This window comes from Epinephelus moara, chromosome 24 (assembly GCF_006386435.1).
Source record: "Epinephelus moara isolate mb chromosome 24, YSFRI_EMoa_1.0, whole genome shotgun sequence".
Classification (NCBI taxonomy): Eukaryota; Metazoa; Chordata; class Actinopteri; order Perciformes; family Serranidae; genus Epinephelus; species Epinephelus moara.
Window position 1 is genome coordinate 26,869,435 of NC_065529.1, and position 26,568 is coordinate 26,896,002.

At 41.3% G+C, this 26,568-nt stretch overlaps 4 protein-coding genes across 5 annotated transcripts in view; 3 read left to right on the plus strand and 1 right to left on the minus strand.

Annotated features, from left to right (window-relative positions):
- sdhb (succinate dehydrogenase complex, subunit B, iron sulfur (Ip)) overlaps positions 1-26,568 on the plus strand; it is a 197,114-nt gene that overhangs the window by 138,977 nt on the left and 31,569 nt on the right. The gene's annotated exons all lie outside the window — the stretch shown is intronic.
- On the plus strand, positions 1,746-18,761 carry LOC126385661 (von Willebrand factor A domain-containing protein 1-like). 2 transcript variants are annotated; one of them, XM_050037516.1, is made up of 6 exons: positions 1,746-1,995; positions 11,936-12,475; positions 12,652-12,930; positions 15,228-15,503; positions 15,741-16,028; positions 16,156-18,761. In XM_050037516.1, the coding sequence occupies exons 1-6, from the start codon at positions 1,911-1,913 to the stop codon at positions 16,173-16,175; spliced, it is 1,488 nt and encodes a 495-aa protein (XP_049893473.1). In that variant the 5' UTR covers positions 1,746-1,910; the 3' UTR covers positions 16,176-18,761. The 2 variants fall into 2 exon arrangements, with proteins under 2 accessions (XP_049893473.1, XP_049893474.1); XM_050037517.1 differs by having other exon boundaries at positions 15,744-16,028.
- Positions 17,854-23,517, plus strand: LOC126385665 (olfactory receptor class A-like protein 4). Its single transcript, XM_050037522.1, has 5 exons — positions 17,854-17,872; positions 19,895-20,142; positions 20,425-20,688; positions 22,659-22,904; positions 23,096-23,517. The coding sequence occupies exons 1-5, from the start codon at positions 17,854-17,856 to the stop codon at positions 23,306-23,308; spliced, it is 990 nt and encodes a 329-aa protein (XP_049893479.1). The 3' UTR covers positions 23,309-23,517.
- Positions 25,212-26,405, minus strand: LOC126385663 (olfactory receptor class A-like protein 4). Its single transcript, XM_050037520.1, has 2 exons — positions 26,319-26,405; positions 25,212-26,234 (listed from the first exon to the last, which is right to left on the minus strand). Exons 1-2 carry the CDS (start codon positions 26,403-26,405, stop codon positions 25,212-25,214), a joined length of 1,110 nt encoding a protein of 369 aa, XP_049893477.1.

Here is a 26,568-nt window from a genome sequence, read left to right on the forward strand (position 1 = left end):
GGCCAGCTGCTTCCTTGTGTTTCCAGTCTTTGTGCTAAGCTAAGCTAACCACCTGCTGACAGTAGCTTCATTTTTAGCATACAGACATGAGAGTGCTGCGAGTGCTCCGGAGGGAGCTCGGTGTAGAGCCGCTGCTCCTTCGTGTCAAACAGGGTCAGTTGAGGTGGTTCAGGCATCTGATCAGGATGCCTCCTCCTGGAGAGACTGCTAAGCATCTACTGTTAGAGGTGTTCTGGGCATGTCCAACTGGTAGGAGGCCTCGAGGCAGACCCCGAACATGCTGGAGGGGTTACATATCTCATCTGGCCTGGGAAAGCCTCAGGATCCTTCAGGAGGAGCTAGAAAGCGTTGCTGGGGAGAGGGACGTCTGGAATACATTGCGCAGCCTGCTGCCCCCAAAACCCGGCTTCAGATAAGCGGTTGAAGATGGACGGATGGATGGATGGAAATTAAAGTGCTATCATCCTTCTCATTTAACTCCCCAAGAAGACAAATAAGTGCATCGCCTCAAAATGTTGAACCATTCCTTTGAGTATGCTGCTTCAAGAAAATTAAAGTATATCTTAAAATGCCCGCCTCATCATCATCTGGAGATGAGCAGATGTGTCGTCTTCAACCAAAATAAAAAGACACCAGGACTGATGAACCTGCAGACTGTCTACGTGAACAGACTGAACTTCTGTTGTCTAGAGATACCAGCCTGGTATGTAAGCAAGGGTTTTTTAATCATGTATCAAAAGGCAGAATCAAAGTATGCCCTCTATAAAATGTTATCTCTCTACTATCTGTCTCCACCTCACCATCCCACCTCCATCTCATCCTGCACCCTGCACACTGAGACAAGTGGAATAAAAAATAAAAACGCTGTCACGTTCAAGCAAATTCTGATTATGCGCAGTATTTACAGTGAAGAAACAGACGCTGTGTCTTGGCACACACAGGGCACTCTCATCTCAAGAGGGCACATTCAGTCAGTGCCCTTCATTTATTTAGCCTTTTATCTTTATCTGCTGGCACACACCCACACACAAACACACACATGCAGGGACATGGGTCTGACTGGAGTTGACTGCGATGAATGCATGCCAGTAGCCTGCACTCCATCCAAGTTATCTTTCTGATAAGTGGCAGCTGTGGTATTTGCTGTAATCCTGTCTAATGGACCGGCTGAATTGGCTTCCTTGCTGCTGCTTGATCCAAATGGGTGCCCCGTTACTGTTTCTGAAAGCGGGGTTCAGTTTTGCGTTCAGCTTGAGGGGCTTCCTGGGCGTCCCCAGAGAAAATGAAGACCAGATCAGTTTCACTGTTATTCCTCCAGTACAAGATGTACAGGGGAAACAGATGAGATCATTCTTTTCCCTTGCAGCTACAGCATTAAATTCTGGCCTTGCTCATGATGAGATTTTCTTGGGTCCTCTGGGACAGGCAGTGTATTGCATGGGTGTGTATTTGGCCAGGTGCCTGTGTGTTGGTGTGATTAAGTGTGATGGCCCCTGGACTGACTGAGGAAATTACAATGCAGGATGAAAACAGCGACCATCAAGAAGCATCTGTGCTTTAATGCCCCATCAAAGACCAAACTCCAGCAAAAAGTGACAATAATTTTATGTCCTGGCTCAGCAGCAAGAGGAGGAGGAGTAATCTGGACGAGAGAGTGACTTGGAGACAAGTAATCTGACATGAAAGGGAATCACTGCACCGCGGGAATACTGCAGTGCGCATGACGCAGGTGTTTGCCGAAAAAAAGTTTGGAGGAGAAGCGAAACTCTGCGGAAGAGGCGACGTGAGTGCACAATAACACAGACTGGACCAACTGTGACATCTGCGCAATGGGCACCGATGAAAGAAGACCCGGTGTTAGTGATTTCACCTGCCTGTGTTGTTTCTGATCACATTCATATCGCTCAGAAATGATGAAGGGCTTTTTAGTGCGCTGTGTTCTCCTCTGGGCGATGTTGCAGCGGAGCAACACGCAGATTGCTCTACCTGCCACAGGTGAGTTGATAAAATAAGCTACAATACAAACATGAAATAGAGCAGGCACATGGCCGAATGAAACATGGACAGTAAACAGACCAAAATATGCAAGTGAAAATAATAAGTTGCGATCTGCTTCTTCTCCGGGGTAAGATAATGGAAAATTAGATGTTTTTTAAATAGAGTCTGGGCTGAAAGTTTTTACCTTTATGTTGAAACTCGCAAGTTGTGCAAAAACACTCTAAAACTTATGACAACGTTTGAGTAAAATACATAAACATTTTTATGTGATGTTTCGTGAGTCAGAGCACACAGGGTGGCATAAATAAATGCTGGTTAACATTCATTGACATTTAATATGTATCAACAGGCCAGGATCATTTCAGGCAGTCTGGTTGAAACAAGTTGACACATGGACAGTGTTGTCCCACAGAGCTTTAGTTGGGTGGTACAGACATTGCATAACAGTGTTTCATTATTCAGGACATGTGATGGGTGTGTCTTTGTATGTGTTCACAGTGTATGATCTAATCAATATAATGGTCTGTAAATAATCACTGTTACTGACTTCAATATAAAATCTCACATACTTTTAGTTCTCTTTACTGGATCACACATTCACAGCACTTTCACTCAAGTACCACTTCAGCTTTAGATGTACCTCACTCAAGCATCTTAGTTTAATACTACATCCTTCCTCTCCACTACATTTTATAATATTGTGCCTTTTGCTATCTGACAGCTGTAAAAACAAAATGCATGATCGCTATGTAAAATATGATCCAGTGTTATTATACTACCCAACATTAAAGGATAACTTCAGCATTTTTCAACCTCTATTTCCCTGTGCAAATTGATCAAAGAGACTGATGTGAACAACTTTTGATATTAATCCAAAATTGAGGGAGCTGGCAGCCGCTGAACAAGCTGCAGTGGAAGCACACGGGGCAACTAAACATCATCACTGTTTGTCCATTAAAAGGGGTTATTTTTGCCACAGAGCGGCTCAGATTGTTATTATAAGTGTCTGAAGTGTCTCTTTACCTTTCACTTGATTCAGTCTGTTTGTTATTGCCCTGTTAAGCAGAGGTGTCCTTTGTAAATATCACAAGCTATCACCAAATGTGTGTGTGAGATTTGGAGAGAGAATAATAACTGAAGTAGCGTATAGAAAATGTATTTTAGTGTTGTTAAAAGATTTTTAATATCATAGATGATTATCTACCTGATTTTAAATGCCTCTCGGGCCTTTGAATTCTATCGCCGCCGTCATTTGTGACGGAGAAAGTGGACGATGAGAGAGAGAGAAAAAAGGCAGCAGAGGTTTTTATTTTACTTTTTATTTTACATTACATCTTGCTGATGCTTCTTGATATTACACTGTCTTGTTTGGTGCTGTAACACTGCAAATTTCATAGCAAATGATTATCTTATTAGAAAAGACAATGTGTAGGGGCTCGTACAATAAGTCAGTTCATCCATCCATCCATTTTCGTAACCGCCTATCCTCTTGAGGGTCACAGGGGGGCTGGAGCCTATCCCAGCTACACCCTGGACAGGTCACCAGACTATCACAGGACTGACACATAGAGACAGACAACCATTCACAGTCACATTCACACCTACCTACCAATAACCTATCCCCAACCTGCATGTCTTCGGACTGTGGGAGGAAGTTGGAGTACCCGGAGAAAACCCACACTGACACGGGGAGGACATACAAACTCCGCACAGAAGGGCTCCCTCCTGGACTTGAACCAGGAACCCTCTTGCTGTGAGGAGACAGCGCTAGCCGCTGCACCACCATGCTGCCCTTAACTCAATTCAATACAATTTTATTTATAAAGCCCAATATCACAAATCACAATTTGCCTCAGAGGACTTTACAGCATACGACACCCCTCTGTCCTTGGACCCTCACAGCGGATAAGGAAAAACCCAAAATGTCAGAAACCTCAGGAAGAGCAACTGAGGAGGGATCCCTCCTCCAGGACGGACAGACATGCAATAGATGTCGTACAGAACAGATCAACATAATAAATTTACAGTATTCCCTATGACAAAATGATACATAAAGAGAGGGAGAGACATGACTAACATTACCATTGTCATTTATAGCCAGTAGGGAGCCCATCTCCTTGATGTATAGGAAGGGCAAATGTAGGAATAAAATGTAATAAAAATATTTTATACGTAGGTTGTAAAATAGCGAAACATAAATATATTTTTCCACTACGCACACACACTGTGGCAGAGGTAGCATTAGCATGTTGATATCACTTTTTTATTTTTGTGAATGTAAGCTGATGAAAATAGGTAATCAGTCTATATAGATTTGTCATGAGTACTGAATTAGTTGATATTTTGCACCTGCTAATCATTTATTAATTGATTGTTTTTGCTGTTATTCTGCATGTTTTCAATTGCAAGGTTATGCAATATCAACATGATGACTCTAGCTAATAGCATTAGCCTACCTCCACTGGTCTGCAGCAGGTATCATCACCCTTTAAATAGCAGTTTTCTTTAGGAATATAACACTAAACTACATTTACTGTAAACTACTCTGATTACTATACTCTCACCAGAACTCACACACGGTTTCAACTGTTGTTTACCTGCACAAGTGACATCTCGTAACAACTTGTGATCTCCAAAAAATACTTCTGCTTAATGAGGCAATAACAAACAGACCTGATCAAGTGAAAGGTAAAGAGATAACCACTTTTAATGGACATACAGTGATGATGTTTAGTTGCCCCATGTGCTTTCACTGCAGCTCCTAATGCAGCTGCTGTCTGCTGCCAGCTCAGTGGACCAATTTTAAAAAATTGTTGTTCACATCAGTCGTTATGATCAATTTACACTGGGAAATAGGGTCCAGTTTGAAAAATGTCGAAGTTATCCTTTAAAATGCTACTTGCACATGAATGCATCAATAATATTAATCTAATAATATGTATAACACTCACATCAAGCATTTGTCTGCATAATAAGTATTTTTACTGCTAACTTTAAGTACAATTGCTGATAACAGCTCTGTGCTGGGAAGAAGTAGATCCTTTACTTTTTCCTCCACTGCAGGTGACGTCAGATGTGTTTTTTCATAGGTTTAAACTGGAAGAGAGGCCAGCTGGCTGAACTGGACTGAGGTTGTTTTTGTGACTTCCTATGGAACAAATTATCAGGGTGTGTTTACTGACACAAGCTATGGAAAATGTCACAATGTCCAAATTATGACACCATTAGAGATACTGCAGCCAAATTGGACCTAAACCAGATTATAGAAACATATGCAAGTGAACAGTGCGTCCACCAGCACTGGTCCGCCCTTTAACATCCACAGCTGCATGTGACTGAGTTAATTTTCAAAGAGAAGGGTCAAAATCTGCAGAGGTTGACATATCCTTTTGGTAGGGGTTAAACTTTGTTTGGATTAAACAAACAAGATATAATGTGTTGATTAGTGAACTTTTGAGGTGTTTGTAGGTTTTGTTATTGTTGGACTAGGGTTGGGCGATATTGAAATTCCCCTCCAGACAATATTGTTTTAAGAAAAACAATATACAAAATTATCATCCAAAACAAGACTGAAAAGAGAGATGCACACAGGTATAAATATATTTATGTTGCAACACCTGTAAGGGGCCACAGAAAGACGCAGAGAGGCAGTAAGTGCTATTTTACATGAGGGAAAGCTGAGATCGGAAAATCTGATCAATCGGTTTTTGTGGTTATTTTTATTACAAATTTTACTGCCGTCATACAGTCTCACAAACTTTGACTGCTATATTTTGTTGCCCTACTGATTGAGGGCTGACTGCTCATCTGCTGAGAGTTGTGGTCCAGTTGCCCTTTGTGGGCGGAGTTGGTGGCAGATGTGTGTTTTGTTAGATGGTGAGTTTTAAGGTGGGTGTGGAGATGTGTAATGTTTCTAGCTTTAGTCCTGACTTGTTTGAACACAGCTTACAGATGACTTTGTTCATATTCTGTGGCTCTCCTGTTTTTTGTTTGGTTTAAAACCAAAGAATTGTCAAATAGGTGCATTTACATTCATTTTGCTAACAAGAGTGGACGTCTTTCCTGCTGGAAAAGGGGTACATGGGTAATTACATACAGCGTGAGATGTATACTAGCTTTTATTTGATATGTTACAACAATCTTGGGGTCCGGTATCTAGCTATTGTTATAAATCTATGATTTAGTTAGCTTATGGTATGTTCTAGGTCTTTTCAGTAAAAATGAGTATTTGGTGAAGGTAAATTGTAAGTTTCAGGTTCAGGTGTATCTTATAATGTAGTTCGTTTGAAGGGGGAACTTGTTGATGTTTTCACAGCAACATAAAATAGTTCTAAGAAAGGGACTCATAACAGTCAAGAGATGAGTGTGGAACATTGGACACTTCCCACCCTCAGTGGTCGCCATATTGCCCATGTAGCAATATGTTCACGCTTGTGAAATGTTGGCCGACTACTGTGGTGAGCACCGAAGCATTTTGCAAATATACGCATGTATTTTTTCAATACTACTATACAGTTGTCAAATAGAAGCCAACAGGTTGTATATTGGGTAATTCTGTAATAATTAAGTACCACAAATCATAATGCGAATAGTAACGTTAGCTTGCGAGCTAGCTAACAGCAGCACATTTATCATCAGGCATGACATGTTGTGGCATAAACTACATGGTCCAGGAGCGTAACATGGTTACGTTAGGTGTTTATGCATGTTAAATTGTTGTACTCACTGTAGAAGATATTGATGTTAGATTTGTGGTCGGATATTTGACAAGCTGCGAATATTCGCAAAATGCGACAGCTATTATTAACTTAATACATCAGCCGGTATCAGATATTCATAACGCGCCGAGAAAACATGGTAATTTTGAAATAAATAAATAAATGCAGAAGAAGACGTGAGCAAACAAGCAGATATAGGTAGCTTATATTTTGGCAAGTGACATCGTTAGTCAAATGTGCGATAATGCTCCGACTGGTTGCAAATCGACAGCAGAAGAGGAGTGCTGTATTTGATTTAAGAGAACACGACCCTGTCATGTGTGTGTACTAACGATGGTACCTGATTTTAGACGCAGACAGAGTCGTATCAATCAACTCATCTAACTCTCAGGAAAAAAAGCAAATAATTGTATCAGCAGTTGTGAGAGCTATAAAGGTAGAATAGGAAGAGATCAGAGATAAAAAGCGGTGCCGATTTGTGCTGACCTTAATGTTCCAAATTATGTCAGTAATGCAGGTAAACTGTTTATTGTTTATGTTTTTCTTCTCGAGGAGCAGACAGAACATTACTGTGTTTTCTAAGGACAGCAGGATCTTTGTTCCTAATGTTGACTCTGACATAGAGGAAGCTGAGGTACTTACAGGTGGCCACAGCTAATTAAAAGTAAATATTGTGACTTACTGTATTAGCTTAAGTCAGAGATCCCCCCCCCCAGAAAAAGCACACATGGAATGAGAGGAATTTTTAATTAATTTGCGGTTTCACTTTTCTGGATTAAATCTGTAAAAGTTTAAAGGGCAGCAGAGCGACACACAGTTTATGTTTAAACTGTTTTAGATCATCAAGAGTTTAGAAGTAGCCTGCGTTGATTTTGATCCACCACAGACTGGATAGTGTACCATCTGTCTGTTTGATGTCGGCGCATGTTGATATTGCACTCAGTACTCTTCACAGGAAGCATTAACATATTTTGTTCATCTGTGCAGCGCTGCAGTGTGGCATATGGCCTTGGCAAAGCTTGAAACCATTTCAATGACAGATGACATGCTCAAGTCTCTCTTTCAGACACATACATATTCACATGTGTTTCTCCTCTGAGGAATGCAAAGACAGAGGAATTCCTCTGCATCTCCATCAACAGCTCTAATCCAACCATCTCCCCTCATCTTTTCATCATGTCTCATTTCTGTCTTCTCTGTCTGATTTCTCCTCTCAACGTCTCCTCTTTGCCACTGTGTGTATATATAACTGTCCACAGAGGTTTCACCTCTTTTCCCTGCAGCATCTCTCCTCTTGTACTCTTCGTAAGTTATCTGTGTTTCATTAAGACGCTGGCTGACACCTCTTCCCTTGATTGTGCTGTTCTCCTTCATTTCCTCCTGCCTGCTTATTTTCTCGCTGCTTTATTTTCTGCCTCCCTATAAAAGTTTAATGATTATGGACCACTGCTGCAATAAAATAATGGGTGTGTTCTGCGGAGGAGCTGCAAATGGAAAAGACAGAGAAGTGTGAACGATATGGAAGAAGTGAGGCAATAAAGCAGATGTGTACATTATGTTAGGGACAATTAAGAATGGCTCTATTTGCATTGGATTAATTCTCATAAAGCACACACACTTAATCTGATCCTGACGTATTTGTTGTTTATAATAGGTGATGGTGTAAGACTAACAGCCTATTTTATGGAGGGATGCTCCTATTTATCGGTCTAACATCGGTATCCGCCAATGTTCACCTTATTGACTGCCAGCTGCCTATCAGCAAATAGGAAGACATTCACCGATATCTGTGGTCGATGTTTTTCTGTTGTGTCACATCAATTTTTTTAGGCTAAAAAGCAGGGCTCGGCGTCCTGTCGTCCCGGGCACAATAGACAACTTATTTGGGATAAATAAAGCTATTTCCTGAAATGCCATCAGGACAAAAGGACACAGTAAACTTACTATCGATGTGTCAGAGGATGCACTCCATTGTTTCCCTGATAATGCTGCATTGTGAACAACAAATCTGGGTTGAAATTGGCAGGAGGAGAGCTAGTTAACATTAGCTGTTAGTTGCGAATATTGGTAGCCGGAACAATAGCTAACCGAGGTTGCATTGAGTTCAGGCCCCCAGGAATGCTGCTCAGCCTTGCAGCCAATTTCTTCCCAGTGGCCACTCGTGGTATTGCAGTGAAAAAATCCCCATTTTCCTCATAGACCACCATTATAAAAGACACACCTGTAAAACTGTTGACAGACCCTCGAACTGCAGCCAAGGTTTAAGTATGACTCTATCATGAATTTTTGAGCCATGGTGGTTTTATATTTGTAAAACCTTACTTTTCGAGAAAAGCCATTTGAAAACCTGAGAAGTCATCACAATGTGAAGTCTATGAGCCTAGTGGGAACTTGCAGGTGAAGCCAGTGGGAGAAGCACTACTACTCGTATTCAGTGGGTCACATACCACGGAAGTAAACCTGGAAGCTAGAATTTTTTTGTTGTATGTGTCAGGTGAGTATGAATAGGTGCCATCTTGGGATCCGGTATCTAGTTATTGTTATAAACCTATGATTAAGATACCTTGTGGTATGTCCAAGCTCTGTTCAGTTAAAATGAGTATTTGGTGAAGGTAAATTGTAAGTTTATCATGATGCGTTCAGATGTATCTTGTAAAATTGAGTTCGTTTGAACAACATAAAATAGTTCTAAGAGAGGGAATATATCGTAAAAGGCTTTTGAAGCAGGTACTTTTTTTTAAAAAAAAAAAAAGTTTTTCTTGTGAAAGACGGTTATATTAAAGGTTGTTGCATAAATTTCCATGATTGAATTTGTGCTTATACAAAGGTTTTGTAATAAGGGACTGAATGACTTTAAAACAGTTCAGTTATTTTTTTTTCCATGGCACAAAACTGGGGAAACAACAAAACCAAAATGAACAACAGTAACAAAAAAACATTGGTATTGGTTCTCGGACAAATTGTTATTATAAATATCGTTATTGTTCCAGAATTTCACAATCAGTGCATCACTAATTTCATGACCTGCTAGTAGTAAATGTACCAAAAGTCACCTGCAGTGAGGGAGATTATCACACTCAGTGGTTTCCAGAGTGAGTCACCAACATACTGGACACATACGTGATTGTTCAGGATGATGCTTGAGGGTAGAAATGGTTCTTAGTGGAAAATTATTCCACTAAGATGACTTCTTGACATCAAAATGAAGTACAATTGCTTCTGAGAAATGATGAAAGGTGAAGATGGGAAAACCAGTGTGTGTTCATTCAAGTGGAGAGCCCCCAATATGTGGGATGCTCTTTCTCATTTTCTCTCTGCGCTGCTTTTTTTCTGTCACTTATTTACTGGCAATGTAAATCTCACTCTGGTTTCATAAGACAAATCAACTCACCCATTCTCTTTAGTCTTTGCTATCATAAATCCTCTGCTGTATAGCTCCATCTAAATATTCTCAGTGCAATATTTTTCTGACATGTTTTGATAACACTGAGCAGATTGTTCCCAGGATTTCAGCACTGTGCATGAAACAAGACGCCTCATTTACCTGTTATTGCCTTTCATTCTTTATAATAATGCTTCCCTAAGGACAGCAGTGGCATCTGTGACATTAATAAGATCAATCTCACCCACGGTGCCTTAAATCAGTGTCCCTTCTCTTTCATGGCTGAGATATTAATATCGTCATGAAGGGATGATTCATCACTGCCAAAAGTTTCTGATGTCCTTTAGGGTAGGCACCTCATAAATCCCAGTGTTTTATGAAAATTCTATGTTAACCATTAATTAAAATCATGCTCATTGACTTTGATCCCGTGTCTAAAAAGGGGGTGATGCTTTACTTTAAAGGTGAAGTGTGTAGGATTTAGTGGCACCTAGTGGTGAGGACTGCAGATTGCAACCACCTGAAACTTCTCCTGTGTGCCAAGTGTGTACCAGATGATTAAAACCAGTAAAAACACTGAATAAAGCAGTTTTATGTTGCAGCACAGTGTTTGTCTGATGCTCTTCAGAGCCTCGCAGAGGAAATGTGAATGGCCCTGTCTGGAGCCAGTGTTTGATTTGTCCATTCTTGGCTACTGTAGAAATATAGTGTTAAAACATGGCAGACTCCTTGAATGAGGACCTGCTCCCTGTGTGGATATAAAGGGCTCATTCTAAGGTAACGAGGTAGGTAACACAATGATTCTTATTTTAAGACTATAAATCAATGAAAACATACCTATTATTATATTCAGTATCCCTGCCAATGTATCTCCCTAAACCCTACACACTGAACCTTTAAAGCTGCTATTATTAATATTTTTATGGATCAAATTAACTTTTCACATACACAAAAGTGTATGAAAAAAATTGGTTGCTTGTTGACAAACTCACAGAGAATTATCGCCTGACTCTGCAGTGTTAGCATCTTTCAGCTCTTTGTTTTGGTTTCCCGGCCCGCTACTTTACTGTTCTGATTGACTCTCACAGCTCTCATCAGCTCCATTTTCAGGCCCAGTTAGCAGCTGTGCCAAAAGCCCTAAAAACACACTGTACACTACCCAGCAACAAACAGCAGAGAAAATTGGTGACTGGGGAACATAAAGAAGCATTTAACGGCCAAAGAGCTAAAATGAGAGTAAATATTGGACTTGTATTTGCCTGTTGGCCAGAAATGTGACTGCAAATCATAGACTGTATAAAAAATAATGGATTTAGCCACCATGACATCACATACTGGTTTCTGAACTCCTGTTTTGAAGCCTTGAGTCTTGTCACCATCTTGGATTTATGGAGCCAAAAGTGACCATTAGCACCAGGCTGTAAACGTGTTTATTTCTGCTATAATTTTGGGCATTTTAACATGAGTATTTATGGGGGTTGGCTCGCTTCTGGAGCCAGACTCAAGTGGCCACTCAGGGAACTGCGTGTTTTGCACTTCTGTGATGGCTTCTTTTTTCAGCCCCGGACATTGCCACTTGCTCCAAATGAATGCTTACATTGCTCTGTATCTCCTGGGTGTGTAATGCAACTGTTTGCTAACAAGATCGGCATGTTAACATAATTATATTTCATGTTGACAGCTCCCAAAAGGCCATGAATAAATAAATAAATTAGTCAATGCAGGTTTGAATGCTGTATGGTGGCATAAATGTTAAAAACTAGTAAAGCTGTCATTCAAAACAACAATGACCCACATATTGAAATGACCATTCTGTTTTTCTTCTTGTTGTGCACAGTGTTGAACTGCTGTGAAGGGGATGTACTCATTCTGCTGGATTCTTCAGGAAGTGTAGCAAACTACGAGTTTGTGCGCCTGCTGCACTTCACCACCGAGCTGTTTCGCCCCTTCTCACTGGGCCGTGGGCACGTAAGAATCGGGCTGCTGCAGGTGGGCACAAAGCCAAACCTGGAGTTCGACCTCGACGTCCACAACAATCAAGACAGTCTGCAGAAAGCTCTGCGGAGTGTAAGGCAGCTGCAGGGAGACACCAACACTGAGGAGGCGCTAAGAGTGGCCCTGCCGCTTTTGACAGAGACAGACGAGGATGTGCCAAAGATACTGCTGTGGCTGACTGATGGTGTGCAGCCTGGAGACGTGGAAGAGCTGATGTCTGAGCTGAAGGCGCGGGGAGTCTATGTGTTAGCTGTTTCTACAGTACATGCCAACTACCAGCTGTTACTGCGTTCAGTGACACCTCCAATGGAGTCTCACCTCTACTTTGTGGACATAGAGAGCATTGACATGATCACAGAGGACCTGAGGGAGGCCATTATCAGTATGTCTGTGTTTGACATGTGAGGTTCAGCACAGTAGAAGCAGTGGATCCATGGCAGATATTAGACAGACAGAAAAGTGATATTTAACTGTAAAATGATTCAGTTTCCTACATTTTATCTCACCATGCCTCTCTTTCTCCCCCCCCCCCTCTCTTTCCTGTCATGTTATCTATAGAAATAATTCGTGCAGAACGGCTGCGCGTTGTTCACTTGACTTCCCACAGTGCTGTGCTGCAGTGGCGTCCTGTTCTGACCAAAGACAGCGGTTACTATGAGCTCTCTTACAACTCTATGCAGGAAACAGACACTAAAACTAGACGGGTTCTCCCAGGCGACTCCAGCTGGGTGGAGCTGACCAACCTGCAGCCTGATACCACCTACACAGCAACCCTGCGCCCAGAGTCCAACCAGAGGCTGTTCAACACACTCTCTGTTGACTTCACCACACTTCCTGGTGAGAGGATTCAGAGAGATTTCCCTTTTATAAATATGTGTCTTGATAATCCTGTAAAGCATTAAAAAAAACACATACTTGACTAATGGCAAAAAATAGAAGACTGGAAAAACTAGACAGAAATAAGTGAGATAAAAATCCATTCTGTTAGTTTTACTGTTAGTATTCAATCGTTTCTCACTATCTTCCTCAGTGGATGGAGTTTTCTCAATTGTCAGTGAATTGTAGATGTTTGAATTTCCATTTTTACGATAGAAATATGTAACAAAACTGGAGATCCAGTCATACAGCAGGCTGACTACATGCCAAAGAAGGTTGATGGTTTGTTTCTAGACAACAGACATGCCATTAGAGAGCCTTTTACTGCATTTTTTTCTGTTTCCTGTCTGACATTTAGAGTTTGTATCAAAGGGAATCTTCAGTTTTTTTCAACCTGGACCCTTTTTTCTCCATGTTTTTGTGTCTAAGTGACTAATGGTAAAAAAAAACAGCTTTTGAAGCTGGTCCAGTATTGAGAGAGACCACTTAAGCTGCAGCGGTGAAAAAAGCTAAAATGTAATCCCTACTGGCAATTGAGCGCCATCAAAAAAGCTAATACTGGTGTTAATGTAATCACTACGGGCAATTGTGCACCATCCATTTACATCCACTAAAAGTGTTTGTTTTTCTGACAGGTTCAGATTGGCCCTGTTTCCATCAAGCAGTACGGTACGGTTCAGTTCGGTACGCTTTTTTTCTGTTTCCACTGTGAAAAGTTGTGAATGGTACCACAACTGTTCCCTACCATCCTCATTTTTGGTCCCCCCTCTGTTGGGGTACCTAGCACACAGATCTGGTACTAAAAGGTGGAGCTGTGAACACTGCAGTCTGTTGATTGGTCAATAGCGGACGGTCACTCTGCTCAGGGCTGAGCTGTGGCTGGTTTTGAGGCTCATGTACCCACTGTTCATACTGTGGAGAGTTTTATTAGTAAACTGTAACTATAAAATGATGACTATAAAAGGATGTTTTGCTGCCTCTCGCAGCAGCTGTTGTCGGAAGTAAAAAATAACTTAGTTCACTGGGCCGACTTCCGGCAACTTTTAAGGTGGAACATTAACTTGTAATGTTACTAAATGCATGAGTTGACGATGTTAATCTATCAGCACACCTTAAATTTCGTTGTGACAACTTCAACCTTTCCATTAGTTTTTATATGACATACGCTTTTAGTAATGAGTGGATCTTCAAGCTTTTATATTTATATATATATTAATTTCGACTGGGTTATGAGAACTGCACCTTCTCATTCTGAGCATCGTTCCTGTGGGCGCTGGCAACACTAAACCCCTGAGTTTGCCTTAGAAGGACTAAATGTACAAACCCGCTATTTTTACATATCCCATTGAGAGAGACTCTCACTGCAGCCTGTTTTATTTTGTTCTGAAAATGTCGGCGTGCAGCCTCGTTCTGTGGACAATAAACTAGGTGCAGACTGATGAAGGAGGAAATACAGTGAGTGCTGGACGGAGCAGTCAGTGACAACAACCCCGCCCACATATAAGAGTACTGTTTGCGGTGGAAACGCTAGGGTCTAGATACCATGAAGGGTTACTCTTGGTTCCAAAGGTACCCTACTGAAAGTGTTTGGTGGAAACGATGCTACTGTGATTAGGAGTCTCTGACAACATGACTGAAAAGATCCTAAGAGAGGTAAAACATTTTTTCATACCTTTTACTGGTCTTTTTGTTACTGTGACCAAATCTCACCCAAGGAGAAGTCTCGTTCTGAAATCTTGCGAGAAGAGACTTGCTGCAGGAAAAACAACGGTGGAATTGTTAGTGAGAGTTGGAGTGAGGAGTGCCAGGAAGAGTTTGTTTAGTTGGAGTATAGAAAGTGTAGATTATTGTTTTCAGTGCCATGGCTGAACATTTCTCAGATGTCCATAATGTTGTCAGACAATTGCAACAACGATCTGAGACTGTCAGTGGAAAAACGACGGAAATTGATGGCTCTCTGCTGCCACTAGGGATTACTAGTAGCTTTTTCACCGCTGCAGCTGGAGTGGTCTCTCTCAGAACTGGACTAATTTTAAAAATTGTTGTCTCCATTAGTCACTTAGACACATCAAAGTGGGAAAATAGAGTTCAGGTTAGAAAATACCAAGGTTTCCCATTAAGTATGATATTATTTCATTCGACTCAACAGGTGCACACTAGGTTTGGAGCTAAATCCATTATAACAGACCTTAATTTGCTGCAGCCAGTCACCATCTCACCTGTGTCTCTTGTCCCCCCTCTGCCTCTGTTCGTCTCAGATGTTTTAAGCCCTGCAGTGGTTTCTGTGTCAGACTCTGGCCCTCGTCAGATCCGTGTGGGCTGGGGTCCCCTGCAGCCGGCTCGAGTCCAGAGATACACGGTGGAGTATGGAGCTTTTCCAAGTGGACACGTCCACACCGTGACCTTACCCAGCCAGCAGAACTCTACCTTACTGACAGGCCTGGAGCCGGGCACTCAGTACCTGGTCACAGTCAGCGCTCTGTATGTGGACGGAAAAGAAAGAGCCATGTCTGTGAGGGCATGCACTCAAGAGGGTACGTTTTCAGCTTGAGGTTTGTATGTTTTTGTGTCTTTCAGTCGTTCTCCCCTCCAGGTAATTTGTTTTTTTTTTTCAGTTAAAAGCATTTGTTCTGTTTGTTTCTCTTTATTGAAGGCTGACCTTTAGAGTCCATTCGTGCATCATGGCTACTTTTAGATGCTGCATCGGCTTCATTTGATCAGGCCGTTTAAACCTCTCCCTTGCTTTCCACTATGTTTTTTTTCTCCTGCAGCAGCTCTGCCAGCCTTGACTGACCTTAAGCTGACCCCAGTGGAGCGTCAGGAGGTGCAGGTAACGTGGAAGGCCCATCAGGAAGGTTTGAAAGGCTACTGGCTGAGCTGGGAGAAAGAAAACTCTCACAGATCCTCCTCGAAGCCCTCCATCTCCTCCTTCTACCTGCCTCCTAGCTCTCTTTCAACGCGTCTCACACACCTCGCACCAAGCAGTCGAGTGTGTGTGTCCCCGGTCTACAGCTCAGGCCGAGGAGACGGGCTCTGCTGCACTGCAGAGAGACACACAGGTTGGCTGAGCTGACTGTTATTATCTGCTTTTTTTTTTTTTTTTAATTCCTGCAATTATGTTCATACATTGCGGTTTTGGTTCATTAAAGGAAGTGTATTTTCCCGTTTGTCTCGTCTCTCTGATAGATACCAGGCAGCGGGGTTAACAACCAGAGTCTGCAGCAATCAGGCAGCTGGAGCAAAAGCAGTGGGTGAAATGGAGCATTTTGAGTGCTGGATGCACTTGATAACTTGTGCAGGACTGAATATTATTATGGATATTATTATTCTATGTTAAAATGTTCATCTTGAAATGAATTACAGTGACTAAAAAGGCTTTATCGCATAACTCCAGCCCTCGGTCCACACAATGGCTGAGAAAAATCTGGCATAATTATTAATTTTTATCATCAACTTTGCAGGAAGGCTGCGCACCGCAGCACCACACATTTGTTCTCACATATCAGTCAGGAACATAAACAGTTACAGAGAATGCTGGTAGGCAGCATTCACAGTTTGTGCGAGGAATTTCTGATATTGCCAATTATTATTTATTATTATGATTAACGGTCTGTAATGTCAGCCTCCTCTTAAACTGTACTGTTACATATTTACAGCTGTATTTACTTGAAACTACATGAAAATGCTCTTTTCTCGTTGAAAGTTCTTAACATGTGGTAAATGTAAAGTGTTGCCCTGCTCTGTATTTTCCTTTCCAGCGGTCCTGATGTCAGATCAGAATTGCTGACATCACAAGTTTTAAAGATCTAGTGTGTAGGATTTAGTGGCATCCAGTGATGAGGTTCATCCGATCCGATGTGTACTATCGTTCAACCAGGGGCGTAAATATAGACAGTGTAGGCAGTGTGGTTGCACTGGGGCTCATGAGGTGGGGGGACCATAGTGCGAGTGATTCAATTTGCCACCTCAGAAATGTGCCAGTGTTCAAAGAGAAATACACATTAAAATACAAATGCTGTCATCTGCTGCCCAGCATTGCTCTGGTGACTGTCCAGGGTGTATTCCGCCTCTTGCCCTATGTCAGCTGGGATAGGCTCCAGCCCCCACGCAACCCCCAAAAGGATAAGCGGTTACGGGAAATGAATGAATGAATGTATATAAACCAAATTACTGTCCATTTTAAATGTTGTCCTCTACCACATTGCATTTTGGGATATTTATGCTAAGGTTTCGGGCATACTTAAAAAATCTCACATACTATTTAATCGTACTAAATAACAGCCCCAGTGTTTGGTTTGTCCATTCTGGGCTACTGTAGAAATAACATGGTGGACTCAAGGGGAGAGGGGCCGCTCCATATGTAGATACAAACAGCTCATTCTAAGGTAACTTAAACACAGTGATTCTTAGTTCAGGGAATTATACACAAATGAAAACATTATTATGAATATTACATACCTGTTCTGCCATAATACCCTCCTACATCCTACACATTGGACCTTCTATAGCAGTAAATGGTTTATATCTGGGTCAAGGCTTGGCTCAGCTGAGAAATGACTATAGTCTGAATGGAGATTTGATTACAATGCCTGACACAAGATAAGCTTGAGGAAATTACATGTTATCAGTACAAATATTTGAGGTACCATAAACCACAAAATGCTGTGTGTTGTAGAGCAAAAGCTGTGCAATTAAAAACACAAGTGCCCTGATAAACTGTGACCTGAGACGCTGAACCACATAATTGCATTTAGTTTTCACTTCGTTTAAATTGGTGAAAAAGAGACAATGTGATGTGAGCATCAATTTGGAGGTCTGGAACTACAGAGCTACAGGTCTCCTTAACCCCTTTAAACCTTAATACGACACAATGTTTTCAATTTAATGATGTCTTCTTTTACAGGTGCAATTATTTTTTTTGTAATACTAGTTTTCACATGAATAAATAAATGAACTCGTCTAAAATGTGAGCCTGAAGCTGAAGAAGCTTTGAATGCCATGTTAGAGGACTGCGACCTTACGTGTTAGTCTTTTTCTCAAATTGATGCTAATTCATCCTTTGAAACTTATAAAAGCAGTGTTCATTTTTGTCTAAATGATTTGATATAAAAGTTGTTGCTACACACAGCATTATCAAATCCATGTAGGGGCTGCAGGCAACAAATCATTGTAGTGATACATGCTGGCAAATATTTTGGAATTTGTTTTAGTATATGACCAAATTTCTGCTTGTTTTCTGTCATTTTGTTCATTATATGGAAAAACTCAAGCATGAATAACTCAGAAAAAGCTTTTTTTTTATGTCTGAACCTTTATGACTGTGTCTCTTGGTTTCACTGATGTACATTTAGCAGTTGTGTCGTGTGCCACACAGGTGGTATAAAATCAGTCAGGTGTGTTTCTGCATTACTGGCAGTGAGACAACACAGAGTGGTGTGGTGCCTGAAGATAATTGTTGTATTATATGTTACCGGCTCAGTAGATAAGACTGAATTCCAAATTGTATCTGCATCCTGTTTCTGTACTTTCTGTACAGTGCCCATAAGTATTAAGTGCTGATAGAGAATATGTACTGTGAATAAATATATTTATATATATTGTTACTATTTGTTTTGTGTTTAACTAAATATGCTGTTGAATTTGTGGCCGGGTTTGTCTGGTAAAATGTTTCTCTAGGCAAATTAAAAGACAAGAGAAGGATGATTCCTATTTAAAGTATCTGCACAGTGTCCACAAGCATTTGATTTTGTTTTTCTAAATTGGAAGGGAATAAAAAAAATCTGTGTTACAAATGTTTTGTCCTCTCTAACTGGTTGTTTATGGGGCCATCTAGTGACTGTTGGCTGCAATCAGAAAGTGCCAACTGAGTAAATAGTGAATTTCATTACGTCTTCTCCTGTGACATTCTCTTTTAGCATGAATAGAGGTTACTAACATTTGTTTTATCACTTCACTTGAACAAACACAACCCTGTTCATGCAACATATTCAATCTGCCCAGATAGGATGTAATGTTTAAGACTGAAACACTGTTTTAGAGGGTCTTTCAATGACAATTAAAGTACTCACTGATGTAATTTGTGTTACTGGTACAAATATTACAGTAAAGACATTGGTGTGTTTACTATTTTTGCAGCGGTAATAATAAAAGTTCAGGCAAAACACACCTAACCTAAATTGTTCACAAAGCAATTCAGTTGCCAGAGGAAAATGTTGGTGTTGTACATTTCTGCAAAAGACATGTTACTTGTTGGGAAATAAATTTGTCTGCATTGTTGCACCTTGCAAAACCTTAACAGCACACACACCACACATCCATGCATTGTTTTAATCACTGATTTCACTGATGTCACTGATCTCCACACCTGATTCTTTATTTTAGTTTAAACCCTTTATGTTTTGTTCTTTTGCTGAAAACCCACCCATAAGCAAGAACATACATGCACACATACAAAAAGGCTCACACTTCCCAGAGGATGACCGTGAAACCAACCAAGTTGCAGAGGAAAGCACATTTCATTCAGGGAAACTGATTAATCTCCTGTGTTTCATTAACATGCTCCTCCAGCTCCCCAAGGCATAAAACATTGTGTTGCTTTTTGGCTTTCTGGCAGCCTAACAGGGATTGTCTTACCAGGCCGTACCACAAAGACACCTCTGCTGTCAGATTTTGGTCGTGATGACACACACAGGATCGTTGTCTTTCACTGGCCCCATGAGGGAGTGTCTTTAGTTAGCTGACTGCACCTGCAAAGATCAAGAAGCACACGTGGAGTGAATGTACTGGTGTGTAACATGTAGGCAGCATGCTGGAGGATGTAAGCTGAAGATGGAACATGCTTTACGACTTTTCATCAGCTGTTAAAATTTCATAGTCAAAGTTGTCGAGACGATGGCTGAAATGAACGGCCCCATGGAGGGTGAAGACACAGAGCTGGTGGGGATGGGACTTCGTGTCTCTGTGTCCCCTGCACAAACTGCCTTTTACATCCTCCTGGTGATGCTGGGCATCCTGGGTAATGCCACCGTTGTTGCGGTGATTGGTAAGAGTGTAATAATGGACCGCGGTGGGGGACGGAACTCAGACATCATTATCATTAACATGGCACTGTCCAACCTGCTGGTGTCTGTAATGAGGAATACACTGCTTGTCATCTCAGACATGGGACTCGAGGTATGTGGTCTTTTGGATCAGTTGTTTTAAAGATTGCCAGTGAGTCACTGTCTAGTTAGATCAAAGGGTGTATTGATTTTGAAGAGGAGGATTTGTCTGGAAAGTTTGTGTTTTTTTCCTTCCACAAACCTAAAATAGCTGAGACGTTAAGCAGACATGAGGTGAAGGAGAAAGTCAGTAAGGTTTGAGAAAAAGACCTCTTCGTATCTCCTGGAGAAAAGTGTGAGTACATCATATTAGTCAGCAAAAGTTTGACTATACACCTGTCTCTTTCTTTTACAGCTGTATTCCTCCAAAGAGTGGTGTCAGTTCCTTATGGGTGTTTGGGTGTGGTTGCGATCAGTCAATGTGTGGTCAACGCTCTTCCTCAGTGCGTTCCACCTCCAGACACTGAGGCGTGTGGCTCCTACCATTGGGAGCCTTCATGGGCCCCGGGGCCTTCCTAAGACCCTCATGCTGAGTCTGGCCCTTATCTGGCTTGTCAACTTTATTTACTCCATTCCTGCTCATATCTTTTCCACTAACGGGGACATGAACAGCACAGAGGTGAGATGCATTGAATTCAGTTATAGGACCATAGGACCACACCTGTTTTGTACATCATCATGTACACTTCACATGACAGCTGGTCATTTAGTACACCATGCTGCTTTGTTTTAGAAATGTCAATTTACTTTTTATTCTATTAGAGGCTGGTTTCCATTTATTTATGTACAGGATGTCAGTCAGCACAGAGAAACCTGCTTCCATTGTGTGACCTATCACAGTAAACATCAACTGTATTTATTGTTGTTAAAGTAATTACATAGATTGTTGTTGTTTTTTAATGGACAAAGCCAATATGACGTCACCTATTGGTTTGTGAACTCCCCTTTTAAAGCCTTAAGTTTGGAATTCTGACTATCCCTATTTTAAATTTTTAGAAGTGATCAAATTTGGACCAGGCCCCCAGAAAAGCGTTTGGCCTTACAGCAAAAAAGAAGCATTTTCCTCATAGGCCAACATTATAAAAGAGATCTGTAAAACTGATGACAGGACAGTTCGAACTGCAAACAAGTTCAGTTATGAATCTTATCATTCCAATATATTGAGCCATGGTAGTTTTATATTTGTTAAAATTTACTGGAGCTGAAAAAAGCAATTTAAAAATCTGTGACATCATCACAATGTAAAGACTATGAACTGAGCAGGAACTCGTGGGCGGGGCCCGCTGGAGAAACACTACTGTGCATATTTAGGAGGATACTGTGGAAGTAAACCTGAAAGCTTGAAAACTTTTTTGGCATATGCGCCAGGTGAGCAACTACATTGGAATGAAGAGGCGCCATCTTGGGGTCCTTGTTAATATTAAAATCTATGATTTGGGCAACAGTGTGGAGCTAACCCTAAGGCTAGCAGCTAGCTTGGTTAGCACGGTGCATTTACAGCTATGGTTAACTGTGATAATGCTAATACTAATTTTTGCTATCCTAAAACCATTAAACAAAATGTACTAAAAATGAATATCCAAGACCTTAGAGGGTCTTTCAGTACAACCAAACACTAAACAAGACTTTTTTAGGCAACCAAGATGTTAGTTATCTTTCATGAGCTGAAAACACATTGAAAAAGCAACGGCTACAACTATGCCTACACTTTGTGAATCTGGGGTTACGGCAAGTTTATGTTACCTAATCAACAGTGCCGCCATGGTAATGGACCGAACCCTCCTGTCACTGAAAGTGGCCATGCGTAACTTTAAGCCTTAATAAAAATTTAAATGGTTGACTTGTGAAAAAAAATTACCCCCACACAGTTATCATGAAGGGGGAAATTAGCCTTAGAGACCAAACCAAAACCAAACCAACCAAAACTGTTTTTGTTCCAGGCTGTAAACATGTTTATTTCTACTGTGAAGTTGAGCATTTTAACATGGGAATATATGGGGATTGAGACTGTTTTGGAGTCAGCCTCAAGTGGCCCTTCAAGGAACTGCAGTTTGTGGCACTTAAGTGTAGGCTTCATCTTTCAGGCCCGGAGGTTGGCACTTGGTAAAAATGTTCTGTTGTATTATAGGAGTTAAGACTTGCAAAAACACTGGTATGATACAGTGTATGGTACACAAAAAAGATTTAATGTGGAACAAACACGGTTTGATTGTATATACACACACATGTGATGGTTCGTTAATCCTGCAAAAAGTACTGAATTTAAATAAATTAAGAATTTAAAAAAATGTTTAACATGTGGATAGGTTCCTGATAATATCAAGGGAATTCAAGCTTTTTGCTGCATTAATCTCTCCCCTGACATGTGGTCCAGAAAATACTGAAATCATTTAGAGCAGCAGTGTAATACACTTCATCTGAAGTGAGAGATCTGCATTAAATTTCAAACACATCAGCCATAAAATATTTGAAATTTTTTAAAATATATGAAATAGCAGATGTTTTTCTATGGTGAGAATTCCCTAAATCGCTGACTATAATGTTCCACCCTCTTTCCTCCACTCCTCCATCTCCCTCCTCCTCTCTTAGACCCTGATGCTGGTGAGCAGCACAACGCGCCCCCTGCTGGGCTGCGTGTGGAACTTTCCTTCCAGCTACAGTGGCCTGGCCTATGCCACCACATCTATGGTGATCCATGAAACAATTCCCATAATACTAATGGCCTTTACCAACCTGGGCTCCCTTTACACACTCTACACCCATAGCAGGATGCGGAGTTCGGTGCAAGATGCACCTGTCATTAAACGGGTACCTGCCGAGAGACGAGCAGCCAAGGTGAGGAAGAGGCCGTGAAGCCACGTTTATCATGTAGATGGATAGTAATGTTTCATCTACAGCAGCACTGATAACTCATTTATTCGACAGACGAGCATGTACATCACTTGTTTTACTTTTTTATTCGAGTCAAAGTGAACGTAATTCATCAGTACCGATTCCCTGAATCTTTGTGTTGTGTGTTTCTCCAGGTGATTCTCGCTCTCATAATGCTTTTCATTGCATCCTGGGGAACCAGCATTATCTCTGTCAACTATTTCAACTACAACCGTGGCTCCTCAGCGGAGTTTCTACTGGTCATTGCTCGTTTTGCCAACATCATCTTCATCGCCATGTCACCTGCTGTTCTGGCAATCGGCCACCGGCGGCTGCGTTCTTTCATCAAGTCAGCACTCTCTAACTGACAGAACTGTGCAGCTCACACTATACTGCTGATCATGAACTATTGTTTGCATCAACTTCCCTTAAAAAAACATGTAAGGGAGGTTCATGGCAGTAGGTATGAATATGTGATGTTCCCCCTCATAAACACGTGTGTGTGTGTGACTGGAGTTGAACTGATGGACTCAGTGGAAGGGGAAAGTGGTAGAAAGTAATTAAAGATATACTATAGTTACTGTTTGTGAACAGCATCACCAGCAAAAGTGAAAGACAACTCCAGCTTTGTCCATTTGGCATTTCATTTTGCTGTATTTGCTTTATTTTCAGTACCGTGTCGGCAATTTTCATAGCTTCCTCTTGGATGCATTCTGTTTGCTGTTTATAAAGTCCGACCTCACTTGTGTGCTGTGCCCAGGAATGTCCTGAACACAGAAAAATAATAAGAAAATGAAAAGAAAAAAACACTGGCAGACGGCAGAGGCTCTGCAGATGAATACACCACCACATACTTCTAGTGAGTCATAAGTGATGAAGTCTATACATTTTTTTGTTAGAAAAGTCCTGCATAGTTTACCTTTAACATTACAAGGATTTGTGCTACATGTCCCAATTAATTCCGATAGATGATGTCTTAAATTTACAGTCTTGACAAACTGTCAAACTATCAAATCCACTTCCTTTAGATTACATTGCCACAAGATTACATTAGTTTCCCACCCAATGTCTGGATCTACCATTCTGCTACAGAGGTTCAGTGTTGAATGGATGTGATTAAACAGCAACATCAGAGGTTGTGTTTGTACATCCTCTGAAAAAGTGGTGTTAATGGAATTCTCTAAGCTTGTAAAAGGTCATCAACAAGATCTATAGTTTCATTAAAGTTATGAGTCACCATGATAGCTTCTGACTAAGCATTTCATATTTAGTCATCCCACATCAAACAACTGGTTAATGTAATGACACAAAAAACAACTTAAGATAAATGTACACTATTAGAACTATTTGCAAACTTTTGAGGAGCACTTGCTATGTTACTTCTCCAGAGTTTTTTCCTGTGTAACTTTCTTTTTCGGAGGAGTTTTTCTTTGGCGTAGATTCGACTGGGTTTGACCCATTGGAGCATTGTTATTTCTGCTATTAAGACACTGTGCGTGATATTGATTCAAGATTCAAAATATTTATTGTCACTCCGGTTACACAAGCACAGTCTTGTGAAATGCTTCGCTTTGCAGGGAGGCTCCATTTAAGAAAAACAATAGCAAATATAAAAAGCCACATTAGGTGTAAGATACAATATAAGAAACAATAAACTCAATATAATACATATTAGGTGTAATATGAACATATGGAAAAAGGGAAAAGCTAAATATATATTTGCTTAAACCCAAAGGATTATTAGACTATATCTCATCTTAAAGAACAACAATAACAACACAGAAGCAATGATACGTTAATTTTTTTTCTGTTTTATTTATGTAGCTCAACATCACAAATCAAATTTGCATCAAAGGGCCTTACAACATACGACACACTCTGTCCTTGGACTCTCACCATGAATGAGGAAAAACAGGGTGAAAAACATTGGAATGGATAAAATAGTTTCTACAATCAAAGAAACCAAATTACCTGCTTGATTGCTTTGTAATGATTTCCCAACTCCTGAGGACAGAGGGATGCCGTATGGTGTAAAGCCCTCTTAGGCAAATTGTGATTTGTGATATTGGGCTTTATAAATTGGTTTGACTTGAAATAAATGGCTTGAAATATCTCCAAATAAGATAAAATAATACTTGACAACAGTTCTGTCCAGAGAAAATGTGCCTGTGGATTAAAATGGATAATGCATCTTCATGCATGCTTATTTGGGTGTGAAATCTGGTATATTTTTTAGTATTTTTGTATCAATTCAATCACATTTTACTTTCATCATTTATTTGCCCTAACTTTCTCCTTCACTTTTATGACCTTCCTTTCTTTTTGGACAATAAAAACACTTTGTTTTCCCTTCTTTCCTTTAGTCTTTGGGGATTCACCCCCCTCCTCAGTGTTCTTCCTGTGACATTTAAGCACTTTCGACCACATCAGGATCATACTAACGATTCTCCTCCTCAGCTTGCCATGTCCCAGGGCCACCACCATGGGACTGAATCCTACAAACAGTGAGGCTGAGAAGTGAGCCACAGTCAGCAGCCCTTCAGCGTGGTGTCCCCCATCGTGGTTGTAGTACGTCACCGCAGCAACCTGCAGTGCCCAGCAGACCACGAAGAGTGACACCAGCGACATGATCACATGAGCCGCTTTGCGTTCAGTGGACAAGTGTTTGTCCATCTCCCCGCAGGCTCCTCCTGACTCTGTCCCTGCAGTAACAGCTCGTATGTGTTTTGCCAGCGCATGAAGCGTGGCCAGGTTGGTGCAAACCATCAGCACCAGCGGCAACACCTCATTAAGTGCAAGGGAGGAAGAGGCGAAGGCTGAGCCTTGTTGGTTGGAGGGGAACTCCCAGACACAGCCCAGAAGAGGCCTAGTGGTGCAGCTGATCACCATCAGCTCCACAGTGGCGTTGCCGTGAACGTGAGTGCTGTATACCAAGGCTGGAATTGAGAAGGCCAGGTTAAGCCCCCACACCAGCCCCAGAACGATCCAAACCCGCCGCCTCTCCCTCTGCTGTGCGAGAGGGCCAAAGTTCACCTGCTGCCGCCTCAGGGTGGTGCAGTGGAAGACGCTTAGTGCCAGAGTCACCCAACAGCCCACAGCTCGCCACCACACCCACAGCAACATGAAGATTCGGCACCAGCCCGGAGACAGAGACACATCCAAGCCCAGGTCGGACACAAAGATGGGCACTGTGCGGAAAAGCGAGGTCAGCAGGTTGGCCAGAGACAGGTGCACCAAAATAGTGTCCGAGGGAGGGAGCCTCCGAGACGGACTCTTAAGGGCCGACTGCAACACCTGAGAGTATAAGCATGAAACGCTGAGAACAACACCTGAAACACTGAGCTCAATCAGCAAATAAAATACTCTGTATAATCTCACCACATGGATGACCAAGATGTTTCCAAGGATACCAGAGAAGACCAAGAGCCCAAACAAAATAGCGTCTACAGTGAGGACCTCTGACATGGCATCATTCTCTGCATGGCGACATAGTTTGCTTTTTCTTTGTGACAGGCATGTGCGCGAGAGTCACAGTGAAACATCAAGGCTTTATGTGCACTACTGATGCTAAAGCTCCCGATGGCGTTTTATATATGCACAAACAGATTTGTCAGAGACATCAAAGATG

Excerpts from the sequence above, each read along its gene's own strand:
- LOC126385665 (XM_050037522.1), top strand. Across the intron at positions 20,143-20,424 it reads TCTCAGACATGGGACTCGAG|CTGTATTCCTCCAAAGAGTG; the intron begins GTATGTGGTCTT and ends TTTCTTTTACAG. Across the intron at positions 20,689-22,658 it reads GGGACATGAACAGCACAGAG|ACCCTGATGCTGGTGAGCAG; the intron begins GTGAGATGCATT and ends CTCCTCTCTTAG.
- LOC126385661 (XM_050037516.1), top strand. The coding sequence starts at position 1,911 with ATGATGAAGGGCTTTTTAGTGCGCTGTGTTCTCCTCTGGGCGATGTTG. Across the intron at positions 1,996-11,935 it reads GATTGCTCTACCTGCCACAG|TGTTGAACTGCTGTGAAGGG; the intron begins GTGAGTTGATAA and ends TGTTGTGCACAG. Across the intron at positions 12,931-15,227 it reads TGACTTCACCACACTTCCTG|ATGTTTTAAGCCCTGCAGTG; the intron begins GTGAGAGGATTC and ends TGTTCGTCTCAG.
- LOC126385663 (XM_050037520.1), bottom strand. The coding sequence starts at position 26,405 with ATGTCAGAGGTCCTCACTGTAGACGCTATTTTGTTTGGGCTCTTGGTC. Across the intron at positions 26,235-26,318 it reads ACATCTTGGTCATCCATGTG|GTGTTGCAGTCGGCCCTTAA; the intron begins GTGAGATTATAC and ends TTATACTCTCAG.